This window comes from Columba livia, chromosome 12, assembly GCF_036013475.1.
Source record: "Columba livia isolate bColLiv1 breed racing homer chromosome 12, bColLiv1.pat.W.v2, whole genome shotgun sequence".
Lineage (NCBI taxonomy): Eukaryota > Metazoa > Chordata > Aves > Columbiformes > Columbidae > Columba > Columba livia.
The window spans coordinates 9,724,662-9,744,284 of record NC_088613.1 but is presented as its reverse complement, the minus strand read 5'-3'; the positions used below and the strand labels follow the sequence as shown (position 1 = coordinate 9,744,284).

Here is a 19,623-nt window from a genome sequence, read left to right as displayed (position 1 = left end):
GCATAACCAACAAGGAAGGTCTTGTTGCTGTGTAATGCCTTGCAAGAAGCATGCCACGTAGTTTTTATCCGAAAACGAGGAGAATGCATGAATTATATAAGAACTTTCCCTTTTATTAACAAAATTACTTTGCCATGTAAATGAGCAGAGAGCTTTGAAATTTATCAGAAAAAGTATGTCCCAGAATTTGATCCAAGATCAATTCTCCTTTGTTCACAAAGTATTTGCATTAATATTTCCTGAGTATTAAACTATTAAGTTGATTATCACAACAGTGACTTCTCATGGAAGAAGTACAGCTCCCTTGAAACATGTAAACACAAAACATTTAAAAATCACAGAGTTCACATTACATCAAAACTGTGCCACAGCAGCTAATAAAAGAACAATTAACTCCAAAGGCGGCAACTTATTAGTGAGTTTGGCAAATGCATCTGATATTTAAACTGGACATTGGTTCCCAGTACAAACCACTATGTACCACAGCACCACCTTTGATTTCAGTTCTTCAGGATTAAAACAAACTGAGGCAGTTGAGCCAAGGCAGCAAGACTTAACAGACATAGCGAGAGAACAAATTCTGGGCTCTGAACAGCGCTGTTACTTTGCTGCAAATATTTGATATTAAATTCATCTAAGTTGTGTACAATTTCAGTATGGAACAGCAGACAAGGATGAAGCACGCTTCATTCTCTTAAACCAAACAGTTTAGAACTGCATCATATGAAGTGTCTGTAAACTGTTTTAAATTCAAAACTGGATCATTTAAGGGACATTGATTCATCTATTCTTAGAGAGTCCTTCGTTTTATCTTCTCATTTTAGGCACAGAGCTGACATCAACATCCACATGATGGAAATCATGAGCTCCAGCACATGCTTAATTTAAGGCTCATCCAACAGTTCCAAAATAATTCTGAGACACTAATTTCAGTGCCTTACCAAACAAGGTCTGCTTAAATTTATGACAAATCATAATTGTGTATCAAAATAAACATTTCATCAAACCAGACAGAACAGTAACTCTCCATGGCCTAACCCCATCAGAATAATTCAAACTGTATCTAACTCTTTAATAACTTAGAGCATTTGAAAAAGAGCATTACTTTGGCAAAATACTTAATGATTTAAGAAGCATCCGGTTCTGAAGTTTTATGGCAAGTTCAGAATTTGTAAATGTTGGACTTAAAAAAAATTAAGTGAAAGCATGTGTTTAATTACTAGGGAAACAAATTTTGAGACAAAGCATTATGTGGCATATATAATTACGAGAATAAAAATAATGAGTATATATTAACTGGAATAATATCTTAATCCTGAGAGCTAAATTTAAATATTTTTTTTAACCAAGACAATCTATACATTCTTATAGTTAGACTTTAACACAATACCCACCTTAGAACGCATGTGTAGAAACCACTGTCTCGCAACTCAACCGAATGAAACCAAATTGAATCTTCATCCTTGCTCATCCTAACTTCAGAAAATATAATGGGTTCTTCTAAATCTCCTTTGTTTTTGTACCACATAAGCCTAAGACCTGTGCTTTGGGCCATGCTATAATTAGTTCTGATATAGCTGTAGAAAAGGGCACATTTCACTCGGACTGGTTCACCTGCCAAAGCCATGTATGTCTTGAGATCCACTGACCAGTCAATGCAACCATCAACTGAAACGAAACAATAATAAAGAAATATTAGATACAGATATATTTTTAAAGATAGTGAAAGGCAGCTTGTGAAATGAAGTGCAATTAATTAAAACAAAAGAACTTTTGTTTCGTAACAATGTGAAAAACCTGAAGCAGCTATCGGCAATTAAAGGGTTTTGTACACCTTCTTTAGTTACATGTAAATCATTGAATCATTTAGGTTGTAAAAGACCTTTAAGATCATCAAGTCCAGCTGTTAACCTAGCATTGCCAAGAATGTGCATGCAACATATAGACCACATTGGGCCTGCTTAATTCCATTTCTTTAGAATACCATTATTTTCATTCCCAAAATATTGATTCTTTAATAAATAAAGTGTTTTCTCCTTAACTACTTGCTCCAGTAAACCAGTTTTCAACTCTAATTCCTTGCTGGAAGAAAATATACATTGGCATCTGATCCAAGTCTTATCTCTTAAAACACTTCCATCCACCTGTGCTAATTACGTTACATAAAAAAATAAATATCAGATGTGACATTTATCATTTTCTTTTCAAGGCAGTTCCACACAGCATTTTTTTCCTGCAGCCCACTCAAACTGTAAAGATACATATTATATACAACAGAATAAAAGTACCACATGCTACCTATGCAATCAAGCTTAATACAGGAATCACACAAATATTAAAAGGGACGTTTTGATTCTCTGTTCAGCAAAAACTTTTGCAACAGTTTTCTTGGTATCTCCATTTAAAAACAAACATGTCAGCCAGTTTTAATATAAGATTATGCCTTACAATTTTTTCTCCCATTATTTTAAATCACCTTAGTTACAATATAATCACAGAACATGCATACAGAACATGTACCTCCATAACACATATCAGAGACCTTTTAATTCAATCTTTTTATTGCTGGAAAAACTGTAAACCTGGAAGTCAACCAATAATGCAACCAAAGAAAAAGTCTGCAAAGGCAGGTCATCAATAGACAAATACACAACGTAAAATCAATAGACTTGATGAAATGTATAGCTTTTAGAATTTGTTGATCATACCTAGCTGTATGTAAGTGGAGCATCTTTACCCTTGCTGTAGCCACCCCAAATTCAACCACGTAAGGTTCAAGTTGCCTCTTCTACATTTACAGTATAATTTTTCAGGTTCTAAGTCTTAAATATTCTCATACACTCTACAATTCATATATATCTTCAATAGTATTCACTCATTAAGTGATTTTTTTATTTACTTCCTAAACAAATGTAGTGATCCAAAATTTCTGTATGTGACAGAATATCAGATTTAGTCCTTTAGTGCCTTTTACTGCCTTAAAATTCTGTCTACCATTTTTTCAGGCTTCTCTTGAATCTTTCAGAACTAACAGTGGTAAATGGAAGGTTTTAATTTCCTCACTGGAATAAATCAGCTTTAATTGTATTGCGACCATATTTTAAAGCTCTTGACACTGACCACTTTCATACATTTCCAAAACATAAACTTCCATGTACCAGCTTGTTGGAAAACAAACTTTACCTGAAAAACAAACTAACATAGGCTCAAGAAGGAAAGAAAATCTTTTACTCAAAACTTATACTTCTAATGTACTAGGTTGGTACAAAAGTAATTGTAGTTTTTGCATTGTTTAAATTTGCCATTTGATATTGGATACATTCTTAAATAAATGTGGTTATGTTATACATCATTTTAATGCACTTCTCCTTTTCTTCACTGCTGCAGTATCACCTCTTCCTCTGTGTTCTCCCTTTCACAGCTTAGTACCACAGAGAATAGGACGAGTTTGGATAATCGTTACCTGAAAATCACATCTGGAAGTATTTGTTGTCAGTGCATTCCCTCCAGGTCTAAAACACGCTTCACCATGACCAAAGCTGCACACTGCACCTCAACCATTCTCTTGCCAGGACCCCATTCACCTCTCTCTGTGATGGTGTTATACACACATGGGCAACCAGCAGCAGAGCTGGAAAAAAGAATCCAAATCTCCCGGTCCTACAAACCCATCCAATCCACTTTTACATTTAAGCCTGGTTCTGACATCATAAATATAGAAAATTATTTTCTATAGGTGGCTTTGAGGGTATTTACATCGAGCGAGTACCAATGCACTCCATATAGAGCTTCCTCACAAAAACTCTGTGGTTTTTTTAAGCCCTGCATTTTAGGCTGGGCTCTCAGCAAGAGATGTGAAGGGCAATGCTGAGCTCTCCAGATGGCTCATCCTGTTCCCCAGGACACACAGATAATCTCAGAGGCACCTTCCTCCTCTGCTTTAGCAAAGTCACAAAAGTCTAAGAGAGGGCATAAGCTGAAATGAATAGGGATGCCTAGACCTGGAATTCACAGCCAAACTAATTCAGCTGATCTAATTAATTCTGTCAATCTTCTGTCAATCTAATCCTGTCATGCCATCTAATGCTTCCAAACCCGCGCTGGTTCAGCAAAGTTAAATCACAGTAAAAAAGAACTGAAATTCAGACACACATGGAAAGCTTGTGGGTCAAGCAGAAAGGTGCCAGTTTGTCATTTATTTCACCAAGCTGAGTCGCAGTTAGGAAGAGTTACAGAAATAGGTACTGACCCAATATGGAAATGCAGCTTTGGAAACTGAAAATGCCTCTGTTTCCAATAAAATTTCTCCTACATCCACACCAAACAACTTGCCAAAGCACAGCTCAAACAAACATTAAGCATCCTTCAGTGTCATTCAATCTGCCTCATCTTCCACTTTAATTTGAGAATTTCTTCTCCCTTCTAGTACGCGCTTCTCTACTACTTTGTTTTCAAAATTACAGCTGCTGGAGTATATAAAGCACAGTGGAAGAGACAAAAGATATTCAAATGGTAATTTACAGCCATGTCATTAGAGCAGCTAAACTCATCTCCAGCTCCAGTCAGCCTGTGGGGCTGGTGCAGCCCTGGCCATGCCAGTGTGCCCGTGGGGACACCGGCCACGGTGACCTGACCCCAGCTCAGCACCTGCACCTCGGGAGAAGAAAAGAAAGAAAAGAAGATTAGCGCTAGAGACCTTCTTCCCATTAACAGCATCCAAAGGGAAGAATTCCAGCAGCCAGCGGTGAGGCTGAGCCCAACACAGGGAGCGCGGCGGAGGTGGAAGGTGCAGGCAGGCTGCCTGCCGGAGGGGGGAATTACAGACAGGACTGCACCCGGGAACCCCGTAACCATTCATTATCAGGGAATGACATCTGCGGAGGGGAGAAGTCTCACAGAGCGCCTCAACTAAATCATAGTTACTCAAGAAAGACTAATCAAACAGAAAATTACTTTTTCCCCTTGCTCTTTTTTTCTTGTTAAATACAGAGTCAGAATGTTTCCCCTCATGAAGCTGTAGAGGCTAAAATCTAGGTCAGGCTCCCGCGCTCACGTGGAAGCTGGAATTCTTCCTCTTGCCGCGCTGTCAGTCACTGGAGCGTAAGCATTGTTAGATGTGTTCGGAGTACTCTACAAGCTGTCAGTACAAATGGCTGGAGCTGCTTAGGTGCAGTTTAGCACTCCATTATCCAGAACAAAGTTTGCTGTCATTTTTGTTGGCCTGGCTCTCAATATGTAGTATAATCAGAGTCGTGAAAAGAGAAAAATAATAGCATTAGAGAGAGGCACTTATTATATAATAAATGCATGTATATCTTTTCTCTACTACCCAATAATCAGCTAATCCTTAATAAGTGCCTGATTGAAAGCCCATTCAAATTAAATCCTATCTATTGTGGGTGTATTTTAGAAACTTTCAATAAAGACAGTTATTTGAAATATTTTCTGAAATTTGGAGCATTGTGAGGATATGGAAAACGTTGTCCCATTTTTAGCGCAGCTTCCTAAGGAAAAGAGGTTTGCCCACCAATCTGTCAGTCCCCCCACCCCATTAGCATAACTTCTGACCCAAATGACTAAATTCAATCCGATTTGGTAGAACATGACAGTGTTCAGGTACCCAAAAGCCCTACAAGGGTGCAGGAGAGAGTCCTGATGTGTCCCCCACAGGCAGGGAAATGCAGCAGCAGTTAATCACAGTGCGCCCCACTGGGCCCTTCCCAGTTCTCTATCCAGGCTAATGCAACCTGAGGAGATGGTGAATTGAAAATGAAGGTTTCAAAATTGTTAAGCAAATCACAGATTAAGTTGGCTGACAATAAGTCACTGTACTTTAATGTCAGCAGTCACCCAAAGTGTGTACTGCACCTCCTTCCCCAACATTTCCTGGTAATTTCCTGTTATTCTAAATAAATCTATTTGTCTAGGGAGTCTAGATGCATTTTAAAATGAACCATAATAATTTATGAGCAATTATAGAAGAGCATGTACATAGTCTCTGAGTAATTTGTCTTTCTGCTGGCTGTCATATAAATAATTTTTTGCATTGTGAATCTGCCTGTAATAATTTTTGCAGGGATCTGTCACCTACAGCAATTTATATCATGGCATTGTTAAACATGTTTGCCTACCTTGTTACCTGAAAATCTAAGTTTAAATTGAAATAATCTACAAGTAAATAATAATAATAAAAAAATAAACTAGCTAATGTATTAAATTTATTGCTCCGCAAGGCAAGTAATGCTTGTGACTGTAAATACATAGTCAGAAGAAAAAAAAATCCTCTGATACAGGAACTATGTTTTTATTTCTACATTAGCTACAGAACAGGAGATTCCAGGAACTGATGTCCATCATGCTTGGGGCTTGCAGACATGCAGCAATGACAGATGCACTCCATTAAGGAAGTTCAAACAGGGATGGAAATTTTTCAGACTCTTAAAGGGGAGAAATCAGTTATAGCCCATGAATTTCAGGCAACTTGGTATTTTCAGATGTTGATTCTGGAGAAAAGAGACCCTACATTTGAGCAAACACAGTAATGCCTGTAATAGCTTTGGTTGGACAAGATCTTCACAAAGGGTCAGGGTGTTAGATCAGGCTCAGCACACGTAATTGGTTTCACATCTCTGGCTTTCTGGCTGCCCGACGCTAATTGTGCTACGGTGCTCACAGAGCCCTGGCAGCATCTCATCACAGCCCGGCGCTGCCATATGAGACCTGTCTGTCGGCTGAGCCCAGCACGGGGTCCCCTGGCACTGGACCTCCTCCCAGAGCCCTTCCTCGCTCCTCGCACCGTGAACCAAGTCAGGGAGCTGAGCCTCCTGAAAACTGACAGCAACCAGCAGCCCCTACCCCTGTCTGTGACTCTTTAAATACTCCAATATCCAGAGATACATTTGTTGGTCAGAGAACACATTTCAGACAAGACAGACTTTGTGCACTCTTCAAAATCACAGATGTCACCTCCAAAGCAAGGTAAGATCTTTGTTTGTAGAGCTCCCTTAGCTTAGTGGACTTACCAAACCAGATGGTCAAAGGACACTCTCATAATAATTAATAAAAACCCACTTCATCTCTGACATGGAGAGTCAGGTACCTGGTTTTAAAGGGGAGGAGGAAAAGCCTCTGCTGGCAGCACTGCAAAGGAGGGCGGCCTTCTCCAGCAGCAGGACAGCCCAGCTCGAATGGCAAATGGGCAGGAAAGGAGAAGGATGTTCAGGTAAAGTGTCTGCGATGTTTCTTCTCTGTGAGTTACAGCTTCGCCCTTCGAGTCAAGTGAACACTAGTTTTTGACTCTGAATGTGCTCATTTTTTTAACTGCATTTTACAAACAAAAAAAGAAATATTTGTCCCACGAGGGACATAGTAAATAAAAAAAATATATCTGTTAGAGATGAAAACTATTTAGAAAACCACTTTTGATCTTGAGAAAAAAAAAAAAAAGTTTATGATAATTCAAGCTGGGTGAATTTTGCAATGTTTCTCCTACTACTCTGCTAACAACTTTATCTAAATAATTCATTTCTATCACAGCAGCATCTAGATTCAGCAATCATCAGCCAAGTCTATTTTGCTGTAGAAATACAACATTTACGAAGAGGATCACTCACAAACTTTGTAGTTTCTCTACTCTGATCTTCATTTTCTGAATGTTTTCTAGCAAGATTTAGACTATTCAAACCTACTGGTGAAAAGGTTTGAGACTTTCAAGACATGTGAAAGTGCAAATATTCCAAAATTCCTAAAACAAATTATGATGAATAAAACAAACAAACAAACAAAACACCTCCACAAAATACCCACCCAACTTCATTAGATTTAGCAACATACAAATATTTCTCCAAATCTAGCTCATAAATAAGGCAAAACGCATTCACTTATCCTTATACATTAGCTGATTTTTTCCAAATTTTTATCAAAGCTTCAAATTTATGTAACATGGACTAAAAGGTTTTTAAGACTTGTATGTGTCTGAGGATTTTTTCCCCAGCTTTTCTTATGATCCACAGCTAAACGACCCAACTCAAATGTCAAATATTCCAGCTGAACACTCATAATTTCCTTTGAAGTCAAACAAACTGTAAATACATACTGCCAGAGGTCCAAATAACAATGGATTGCTCTGTCCTGACTTACATATGCATACAGAGCCAGAAGCACTTTAGTCTTATATTGAAAATGCAAAAGAAAGAACACACTAGATCACCAATGTGTAAAATTCTCTAGGGAGTGAAAAAAACAGCTTGAACCCTGAACAAGTTCTCAGCTTCCTGGAGCGATGGCCTATTAATGAGGTCAAGACTTAGAAATTATACTTGAAGAACAAAAACACTAAAGTAGCGTCAGTAAAAGTTACTGGACAGGAGCATTTCATCCTGTAGCACTTGTCAGAGCCAGCTTTTCAGATGGCACCTTATCACAGGGACTCCCTGGACTGCTTGGTGATGGAGAGAAGAGCAAATCGCAGCTGGCAGGTAAGATTTTGCTGGAGACAGGGAGCTCTGAAACACATTCTGTGACAGAAAGGAAATCTCTGGTGTCATCATACTCTTTGCTACCTTTTCCAAGTCGGATGTTGCTGCAGACAGATGGACCTGAACTGAAGTGCCCTTCCAAAGCTGTGCTCTTGCTTCGAGCAGATTGCTCTGCTGAGCACAGAGAAAGAAAACAGGAGGGCACTAAAGCAACTGTTTAAAATGCAGTATATTTACCCTAAAAATGAGTGTTTGGTGACCTTGATCTCCTAATCACTTCAATATTGGGCAGGTTTTTAAAGAATCTGTGTTGAAGTAAACAGTGCAGAAATTGGAACTTATAAAGTGGTTTTGTTTTAAACGTTCAGTGTAATGCCTTAATTCCCCATGGCTGTCACCACATTAGAAAACAATGTAAAAGGCACCTTGGAACTCAACAGCAGTAGAGCCAGGACATGACAAGTAAAGAAATCGTACTTCATGGCATTGTGCTTTTGTGTATTTATGAAGCCCAGACATGGGTTCAAGAACTGTGCCCCAGCCTGTCCTGCCTGCTCAGCCCCATTCCCTCCGCGCTGGGCGGGCAGAGTTGGAAGAGTTGCGGGAAAGTTCATTTACAAAGGTCCTGCCTCTGCCCAGCCTCCATGTTTGCTCCCACAGAAGTAAAGCCAAGTGGGTCATCCACAGCGAACAAGTTACCCAAACTTCTTGCTTGTGGATCTATAAATGAATCTCCATTTCTTCAAAATCAGCCATGAAATAATATCATTACATTAGTACATCTTCCTTTTTTCTTTATCCCACTAGTAAGGGAACATTATTTCAAACAAAAAGCATGTTGCTGTAGATTGGAGTGGCCAGATAAGTCACATGACATTTCATCTGTTTCTTGGACTGAACAAGTAACAACACTTTCCCATTATATACTAAAAGTTAAATTCCATAAACACACTAAGGCAACCAACAAATCAGTGCAAACACAGGTATGAACTCAATAAAGACTGTAAATTAGCTGTTCACCCAGCTCTGAAACCCATCTGAACCCAAATATGTTTTTTTTCACATAGTGCCCAGAAAATCGAGTAAATAAAAATACTTCCACTCTCTAAGCTCCAGAAGAGCGAAAAATATTTTTTTTTAACATCTTCCACAACGAATATTGCCATTTTTATTAGCTCTTTGGATTCCCGAGGAAGTCAATTAATGATGGAAAAGCACAAATAGAGATTTTCCAGCATATCTGATACTTCTCTGGTGCAAATTAGATACAAAAAGAAAACAAGAAGAGTCCATATCTAGGAAAAGGGAGAATAAGAACTCATTTAAGTAACAAGTAAAACAGACTGAAAATATTCCATTGCATTTATAAATAAAAAATTTATCTTAAGAAGATTTTGGGTAAGGAGCAACACATCAGAAATATTTTATACCTGAAGGTATATGCAATTAATATTTTAAGTGGTGTTGACTATACACAAGCTCTTTAAGGACACTCTCCGAGAAGGTTTTAATATTCTCCAGCCAACCATATTAACCCACGGAGACTTTCACACACTTCTCTTTTCAAGTCTTTAGCACCATGCAAATTCTGGGAACAAAGCTGGATTCATTTCAATAATTGATGAGTGTCTTTTCACTAGTCCCTTTGAATAAAGTTACTGAAGGTAAAGTAAATGGAAACTAGATCCCAAATCAGGTAGTTGCAGTCTCAAGTAATCACACAATTAGGAAACTCTATATCCAGTGCTTGTTATTCCCACCAGGGAATTGTAGGAAAGAGCTGTGAATAATAAGAATTTTAAATTAAAGAGAATGAAACTCTATTAACTTTCTGGTCCCTGTGGGGCAAAGGGACTGGTGTACATGCACAAGATTATTTTATTTTTCATCTGTTTTTCAAGTGTGTGGATAGTTTGAGTTGGATTATCTGCTTTGAGGGCACAGTCCTCTTGAGTTTGGATTGGGTTAGGAACACAGACTCCCTGCTGAATACACCAGGCTAAATTCATTTCTCCTACTGTCTGCAGAAAGGAATCCTTAAGTGGCACAGCTCTGCTGTCAGGGCTCTTGCTACATCTCACTTCTGGCAGAGGAAGACTGCTTGACAGAAGAGAGCAAGGACACTACCAGGAGAGCCCAGGGACAGTATCCCACCCCACCACAAGAGGAAAGCAGGAGTCAGTTATTCCTATAGATGAGTGACATAACATTTGTGCAAGGTTTAAGCAATTATTCACAGGGCACCTCAGCATGGACATTTCTGGCACTCCCAATTCCCCGTTTACCATGGGCAGCTCGTGCCTCACGAATGCACCTGCCTTGCCCGCACAGCCGACCATGCCAGGCTCAGAGCAGGAGCCCAGGCTCTGGGCCTCCGCAGGCCTCTTCCAACCTCCCTGACCCCAAAGACTTGGTTCTACCACCAACACAGTTCTTGCCAGTCACACTTTGCAGACAAATAAAGGGAGCCTTTTGCAGAATGCCCATATGTGGGTGTGCACGCTCTCTCCCTACTCAATAATGATTTTGTTTCTGGCTTACAAAAATGTTGTCAGTCCACCAGAAGATTACCAAATGCTTTACAAAACTAGTTGCCCATCATAAACACACAAGGTAGAAGGAATGTTTTGGGCCTTGGACATTTGCAAAGTACTTGATGAAGACATTGCAATGTCAAAAAAAAAAAAAAAAAAGAGAGAAAAAACAACTTTAAATCAGGACATGCTCATGAATAGAAAGGAACAAGTCAAGTTCATCTGTATTTACTTGCAACAAATACCCAGCTCTGGTTACTGGCTTTGTCTCTACACATTTACATTTGGATATCTAGACATGCTTACCATTTTACAATTGCTATACCATTCCTCCTGTTATCTGGCACAGATAATTTCAGCTGCAGTGAGCCAATTACTATCTCTACTTGCACAACAGGTGCACTTCTGTTTGAAAAGGTTGCAATCCATGCTCTAACCTAGGTTGTAATTCCTCCTCTCATTTTAATTCATTAGCTGTACATATGCAGTAGAATTTAAATAGGAAACTCTCCTGACTTGCAGAACATACAGAATTTTGTTTCAGTAAAATGAACACTCACAAATCAAAATGATACTTGCTTTTATAGTACAACTATGCATAGAAGTGGTAGAGGGTTATTTGGTTAAAATATGTCTGTAAGTGATGAATTACAAAGTGTGTTCCAAATGAGATATTTTTAAACAGTAAACATTGTTCTTAAGCAGCAAGGAGTAATGCAGTACTGTGCTCTATAACACAGCGTTGGTTTAGGTACACCATTTGTTTAGGTACACCTTTACCATTAACATTTATATTTTCTAAAACCTGCCTATAGCAACATCCTCCAGCACTTCATCCACCAGCAGCTCCGCAACCCCAATAATGAAAACTCAAGTAAAAACAAGGGCCACATTTATGGGACCACGTACACTGCCATTTCTCAGGCACAGTCTGAAAAGGGGCTGTGATGGCAGCTCCCCCATCTGCCAGATCCCCGAAAATCCCAACCTGCTTCCAGACCAGCTACAAGCGGTGGCCCTGAGCACGCCCTGTCACCAGTCCCCTGTTCCCAGGGCTTCACTCCTCCCCAGCCCCAGCTCTGGTGACAGCCCCACAGTGGGGGAAAGGCGCCATTCTTGTCACCACCAGGGCTGCAGCTCCCCACATAGGCACGTTCTCGACGGCTTAATCCGCTTTCCGGTCATTTTCCAAAGTCTTGACTCAAGAGACTCCGACCAGGGGCAACAGCCATCTGAAACCCCACAGGAACTGGCACTGCTTCAAGCTGCAGAGCAGCAACTATTTATCTTTAAATAAGAACCATCATAAAGCAGACAGACCCCACACCAGCCCATTGTACGGCCTTTTCCTCATGAGCCAGAAACAAAACTGATGGCAGGAGCATTTCATTTATTAGTAAGCAAAAGTGACTAACTGAATCCTTCATTACTAATACATCATTTGCTCAGAATGGCACAAAACAAACAGGTCTGTGTTTTATTCATGGGGCTCCTGTCATCCTTGAAGGCCTCAACTCACTCTGCAAAACATGCAGCTGCTGCATGTTTCACCAAGCAGCGCCCAAAAAGGGGGATGGGAAGATGGAGAGACCTTCGAGCTCCAGGCTGAGGACAATCAAAGGCAGGGGTTGGGATGCGGGATGCAGGAGGAGAGCCGGGGAGCCCCTGGCACCAGTTGCCTGCCTTCGAATGTCACAGAATCATTTCAGTTGGAAGAGACCCTCAGGATCATCAAGTTCAACCATAACCTAACCTAACACTAAATCATGTCCCTAAAAACCTTGTCTAAACACCTTTTAAACCCCTCCAGGAATGGTGACTCCTGCCCCTGGTCCCCTGTCCCTGCCTCACCACCCCTGCTGCCTGCAAGTTGAATTCAGCAAAGAGTGTTTCAGTGGGGAAGATGGGGGGGGAGAGGAGGATTAATTTCAACAGTGTTGTGAGTGGATGCATTCCCAACTAAAAGTATTCTATTTAATTCAACATAGTAAATTTTTTATTATTATTTTGACTTTATTATTTTTTCAATTCATGATGACAGATTTTTCAGTTCAGATGACAGAACTGTCATCTGTCCAGCTCTAGATCTGAAGGAAGAGGGAAACGACTGTTCCCAGCTGGAGGGGAAAAAGCACACAGGAGGCGTGTGACCTGAGGGCAGGGATTTTGGGCTACAGAGAGGGAAGTGAAGGGAGAGGTTTCTGACAGTAAAACACGTGTTCCCAGAGCACAATAAAAGGCACTTTGAATTGGTTCTCGCAAAGGTTACAGCAGAATTTAATGGCAACAAATCAGTCTTGTTTTCATAAGACGTAAGGTCCAACCTCAGGGGTCCTGATGGTGTTCAGCTCCCATGGAGGCCAGTGCACCCTATAGCGCTGGGTGCCAACACTCCTGGGAGCACATCCCCACAGCAATCTCTCTTTGAGAAACGGGAAGGAGGACAAAACAGAGAGCGTGTTAGAACCAGGGGTATGAATCAGAAATAAAGAGATGCAGACATCATACAAACTATGTAAAGAAATTGCTCATAAAGAAAAGTTCTTCAAAGATGAACACACTGTTGTACATCTGTTAAAAATAAGAGTATCACAAATGTAATCATATTTTTTCATGTGTCACTAGTGAAATAAATGGTATTTCACTGTGAGGCTGACAGCGTAAGAAATGCAATTAGAATGATTTGCATATTAAAAACATTATTATGCCTTTGTTGTAAATATTTCCATCATGATGACTTTGAATAGAATCTTTGCAAACAGAAATATAAATATCCTCATGCCAGATTTCACATAATCTGAAATCACGTTGTGTCAAGTTGTCAATTTTAGGAATTCTGCTAAGCCATTACAAATCTCATTTTAATCTCTCTAAAGACTCATTTGATTTTACATAACTGAAAATAACCACTGCTTGTAATGTGTTAATTTTGATGTGCAGTGTGTAACATGGTGCCAGAACCCTTCCATCCAACCACAATTTTGAAAAACTGTGCTAAATTTTCAATCTCCAGACTGCCCAGGGCTGCATATATCTTTACAATGTAACTTTTTGCTATTGTTTATTATTAAATATTCCAAAGCATGTCATCAAAATGATAAGAAGTGGATTTTTTTTCCCCCTTCCCTGGGACTGATCAGTGTGTCTTCAGTACAAAAGATAAGCAAATACAACCTCATTAATGAGCTACAAACTTGAGATAAGAAAAAGCATCACTAATAGCCTGGTTGCTACTGGATTGCTGCTCTGGGTAGCAGATTCCTGTTAGAAGAGAGGAATCTACTCAGCAGGACCCTGCACTTCTTTGCTTCTATTTGCATATATTCGAGAATAGTCTTGTCACTCCAGAGACCAGAGATATCACACCTGAAGGATGGGAGGAATGACAGTGGTGTCCCACTGGACCCAAACCAACAGACATGCAAACACAGGCTTGGACAGAGGGGACTGGGGTTATAACCCTGAGACTCAAGAATATTCACAAACTTTCACCGCACATACATGTAAATAAACCTGTTTTTGCAAAAGGATTTCTCATACACCCATGTATCTCAAAACTTTGTGCTAGGAATATCATTTACTTCTAAATGACAAATGTATGCTGCATGCAAAATATTTTTATTTTTTAGCTGTTAACCCAACCTTATTCCTGCCTACCTTAGGTTTTTAAATGGAATTACATGTAGCCTACAGCTTCAAATCGAAATGAAAAAAGTAGCTCCAATTGAACCTTAGGAAAAAAAAAAGCAAAAGTTAATGAGATTTAAATTAGTAACAGCCAAAGCTTTCCCTTAAAGAAAACATTATCGATTTTAAAGAGCTACCTAATGAAAAAGAATGGCACTCATTTAGGCTTCGCATGAGCTACATTAGAGATTCATTTATAATAATAAATAGGGATGTGCTTTACGGTGCAATGAATCAGCAAAATTTATGTACATATTTCTATGAGTTAACTACACATTCCTTAAGCCTTTAATAACAGTTTGGGGTGAATTGTTTATGGTAGTAAAGAAATTACAGTTTCTGAGGCCGAGACCATCAAAGATAATCAAGTATCCATTCCCATAAGAGTTAAACACCTACACAAGTCTGGGGTTTATAATCTATTCTTCATTTGTAAAATGGAAATGGATACTGTTTCCCTTTATTCTTTATTAAAGTATGCTTCTATTTTAAGTTCATGTAATTAATTATTGGAAAAATTCTCCTCCTATGAATGCTCTGCAGCTTTGATATATTAAGTACAAAAAATGAGTATTGCCAGGAGAGGCTATATATATATACACATATATGCACTCTTTGTAAATTCCTTGAATAGGTAGGAAATTTGTCAAGCTGCTGGTTTTCATATATTTTCATTCAAACACAATTTTATACAATTGCAAGATACTTCATCATCTCCATACAGTTCAGGAATATAATACTGCAATCCTATGACATTTAAATACGGAACACCAGCGACCATGCACAGGTAATTATCTGGTTGCATTTTGCCATCTTACTTAATCCAGTTACTTCTCTGACAATTGCTAAGAAAACAGATGAAGCCCAAGGTCCTCCAAACAAGCTTCAAATTACTTTTAAAACTAAACTGCTTACACAAAAAGTAAGCATGCCTAGATCCAGTCCAAAATAGAATGTTACCTCATAATTAACTAAAGCTTCAGACAAAACCCATAAGAACAAAAGGAAAATTCCATTCGTTTGCTGAGATATCTGAAAGTGCTAAAACTTTAAACTCCATAAAAGATCAAATTCCCTCGATTTCAGCTGCTGAAACCAAGCTTGTGGGGGAAATCCCAAGCCCCCAGCCAGAGAGGCATCTGCTCAGACTCACTGCTCAAGCTCACGGCTTGTAGAGCTGCTTGGAAGCTCTTCAAAGGGCTGTCATGGTGCTACGGCAGGGCAGACTGACCTTCATGTAGTATTGATGACAAAAGGCAGCATTTAACTCCTCACAAACTCTAAAGACAAAATTTCTCCCACATACAGCCAAACGAGGAAGAAAGGAGGTTCCGCTGCTAGTACACACATGTACTCCCACCATGAATGGAGACAAATGGGTCCAAGTCAATACCTGATCTTCAGCTAGCTCCAAGGCAGATGTGAGGTTGGGAGACATTCAATCCCAGGGATCAGCTGAATCCTAGGATTCAATCTGCTTGAAGCAAATCCCCACAGACCACATACCATTGAGATGTGGATGTTTCTGCCTCAAATCTTTTGTTCAAAACACAAACCCCCAAACCTGCTCTTGCTGCACCACATCATGTGCTAACACAGACAGAGCCCAGGGTGCCCCAAGGTGGGTCTTTCTAGTCATTTTGAAAGTGATATACTTTAGGCTTCATGCCTTCAAAGAAGAGGTCCCAGAGGCAAAACAACTCTCAAACACATAATCTTTGTTAAGAACTTTTGGTGGAGAGAAGGAAATTGTAATTGAAGTATACTAGGTTGGTTTTGTACTTTATTCTTCACTTTAATTATAAAGTAAATTAATAATCAGGAGCATCGTGTTTGTTTTTAACTGTAGTATTCCCTAAGGCATGACAAAAAACAAAATGAAACTGCAGGAATTGCATCCCTGAATGGATCTTAAGGGAAATAATTAATAAAATCTACCCTATTGCTGCTTGTTTCTCTAAACAATATTTTGGTAATGTTCAATAAAATTCCTTGAAGATCAATATAAGCCAGTTCTTTCTACCCCACAGAAATGTGACCAGAGTACACTGTATATCAGCAACATACACCACAGAACCATGATGGCTTTGGAGAGTGGTGCAGATGGGAATGGCCACTTCAGTCAACACAGCTCTGGTTTAGATCCAAGCCCAAGGGACCAAGAATTACCAGTGGACAGAGTGCATCAGCTGGCAGTTGAAACTGTTCTAAATTAAAGAATAACCAAAGCTAGATCTGAAGGAAGCAATAAACAGCTGTTACTCACCCTGCTGCCATAGTGATTTTTCACACCAAAATAAGCCTAAATGATTCTCTTGCATTTATTTGATTTCACTTTAGAATGCACTGTTTCTTTTCAGTCTTTTCATAGCTGATGCTGGGGTCACTTATGGATGGGTTATGGACCACAGCTCAAAAAATCCTGCTTCCCAGCAAACCAGTCTGTATGCAGCTCACCCTCCTTCGACAGCAAGAAGCTTTTTACTTATTGTTAATATCCTCTAGTTTTCACCTACCCCTACCCACATTCAATGAATAAAGTTGAGCATATCACCTCTGATTTAAAAATCTTTCACAAGTAACAGGCTTCCACAAGCTTTTTTTCCCCTTTTTTTTATGTCTCCTACAGGTTGGGTTTTTCTGCATTGTTTCAACCCACAGTGTTTAACTAGGTTCATATGCACTCTGTACTTCAAAACTTGGACATTTAAAGTTTGCCTTCCTCCCAAAGAGCCTTCAGATGTGTGTTTATTCTGTTTTAAGCATTCCTGTGGGAATTCCTACAAGCACCTTGCCCTTTCCTTTCTGCTACAGGAGGATTGCCACTTCCATCGTAGGGACACAACTAAAAATATTCTAGCTGTGTAGACCCAAGCATCCCTAGTGGAATGAACGAGAGATGGTATTTCTTTGGAGATGGAAAAGACAGTGTTCACAAGGAGGTGGCTGAATCATTCAAGCATTCGTTATGTCTGTAACTTTACCAAGTCTCTTCTGAGCTTTGACAAAAGTTTCATAGCCAGGCAAGACCAAGCGTTGTGCTCTTTAAGCTTGAAGCTGCAAACAAAATACCTCCTACAAAAAGTATCTGAAGATCATTTCTTCCAGCTTTGCCCAGGCCAGGCTTTCTCTGGTCTTATATCCATCCAACCCCCCCGCAAATGGTGAAGGGTATCTTAGGACAGCATTCTCAAGGAGACAACGTCTGCCCACCATTCAGAGGCAAGATTAATATGCAAACAAAATCCCTTGGTTCCATGAAGATGCAGTTTCAACTCTGATTTTCTTTTATTAGGAAAAATGATCTACTATAGACTTTGTCAAAAGACCTTTGTTAACACTAACACTTGCAAAACAACTATGCTAATATGACATTTTCTATCTGCTTGTTCTGTCCTTTTATGCCACTTAGGAATGAACTATAGCAATTCCCTCCTAACCCCTAATATTTGGCCATGTGAGTATGTGGGAGGCCACTTTTAAATTACTTCTACTGTGCTAATGTGCCATCATTTACTGCTTATACAGAGTACACCTGCACTTTAAACCTGGCTAAACGTGTCATCTGGCCAATAGCCTTGTTGACACAATGTTGGTTTATTAAAAATAGTTATTTTACTAGTAAGCCAGAACAAAAAAATTAAGAGAAGTTAATTTCTATGCATTCAAAGTCTCCATGCTTTCATACCAAATATGCCCTGGCAGTCACCTGAGCACACAGAGCAGCTGTACCTCTTACTCCAAGTCTCAGCTCAGAAACCTGAACAAAGCTGAAAAGGAAAAATTGTGGAGAACCCTGGCAATTAAAGAAAAAATACTTTGCTGTGGCACTGGAACGACATTTAGAAAGGGGGCAAAATGGCCATCCTTTCCTAAGGAGCATTTTTAAAAGTGCAAGAGCCTCAATTCTGCAATTCAAGCAAGTAAATTGTTACTTGTATAGCCACCAAAGTTTAGCCACACAGCACCTGGTCAGCTCTCCTTTGTGTAATTATTATGCGCGTTCACTGCTTAGTGTGCTGAATGAAAACCACGGGCCGTGCCTGGATGTTTAGCAACAGATAAAAACAGGCTTATTCCCCAGGAATAGACAAGCTTGATAAGAAAAGAAAATGAAGTAATAATTATCCCTGTTTCCAAAAGAAAACATTTTCATGCTCAGTAGCTCCTTAAGAATGATGCTGTTCAGGCAGTTCCTGATGAAGGTGATGGTACTGAAGGGATGTGAACACAAATCTGCAGCTTTCATTTCACAAGCATCCTGCTCATGGCTTGCTCAGTCCCCGAGTTAAAAAAATAACAATAATCAGAATTGAATCTACGCTGAAAACATCAGCCTGCCACATTATTTTCACCTCAAGAGTTGTCAGAGTCCAAGAGCAGAGGCCATGATTTGGACTTATACCACGGATGTCTCTGCTAAGCCCTGAGCACTGACGGACCCCCAGCCTGTGAGAGTCCTTTCCAGGAGCTGTGTGCACCCAGTCTGCTCCCGGGACACCTCTCCCCATCAGCATTCCCCCTACAACACCCTCAAGCTCTCTGAAGCTGCGGGTTTGCTCTCTGATGCACCTGCAATGACCCCTTAAAGAGCTGGGTTTCTATTCTTTCCATCTTGGCTCCCCACTTTTTCCCTACCAGCTTTTCCTTTTCAATCTATGAACAAGGATATTCTAGCTGAACTTTCAACAGCCCGGTCTCCTCCTGGAGAAAGCTGGCTACACAAGTCTGCCTATTTACAACTATTTTTTTAAAAACACAGATGAAGAGACAGGCATTTAGATGAGAGGGGCTGGCTGAGGACTTACAGTGCGTTGTTTGAAAAAAGAAAAACAAACAAACCAAAACCAAACACCAAGAAGTTATAGATAACCACCTCTGCATCATTTATTTGGTTTCTATTACAGCTGTTGTGATTTCTAAAT

General features: G+C 39.7%; 1 protein-coding gene across 7 annotated transcripts in view; it reads right to left on the bottom strand.

The window, feature by feature from the left end:
• IL1RAPL2 (interleukin 1 receptor accessory protein like 2) overlaps positions 1-19,623 on the bottom strand; it is a 363,126-nt gene that overhangs the window by 176,145 nt on the left and 167,358 nt on the right. For 5 of the 7 annotated variants that reach the window (XM_065077816.1, XM_065077813.1, XM_065077814.1 and 2 more), the window contains one exon: positions 1,395-1,668. The exons of 1 other annotated variant lie outside the window; for it this stretch is intronic. In XM_065077816.1, the coding sequence (XP_064933888.1) occupies positions 1,395-1,668 (274 nt within the window). Of the gene's footprint in view, positions 1-1,394; positions 1,669-14,668; positions 14,742-19,623 lie in introns of all 7 variants that reach the window. One more of the 7 variants, XM_065077817.1, reaches the window with a different exon arrangement.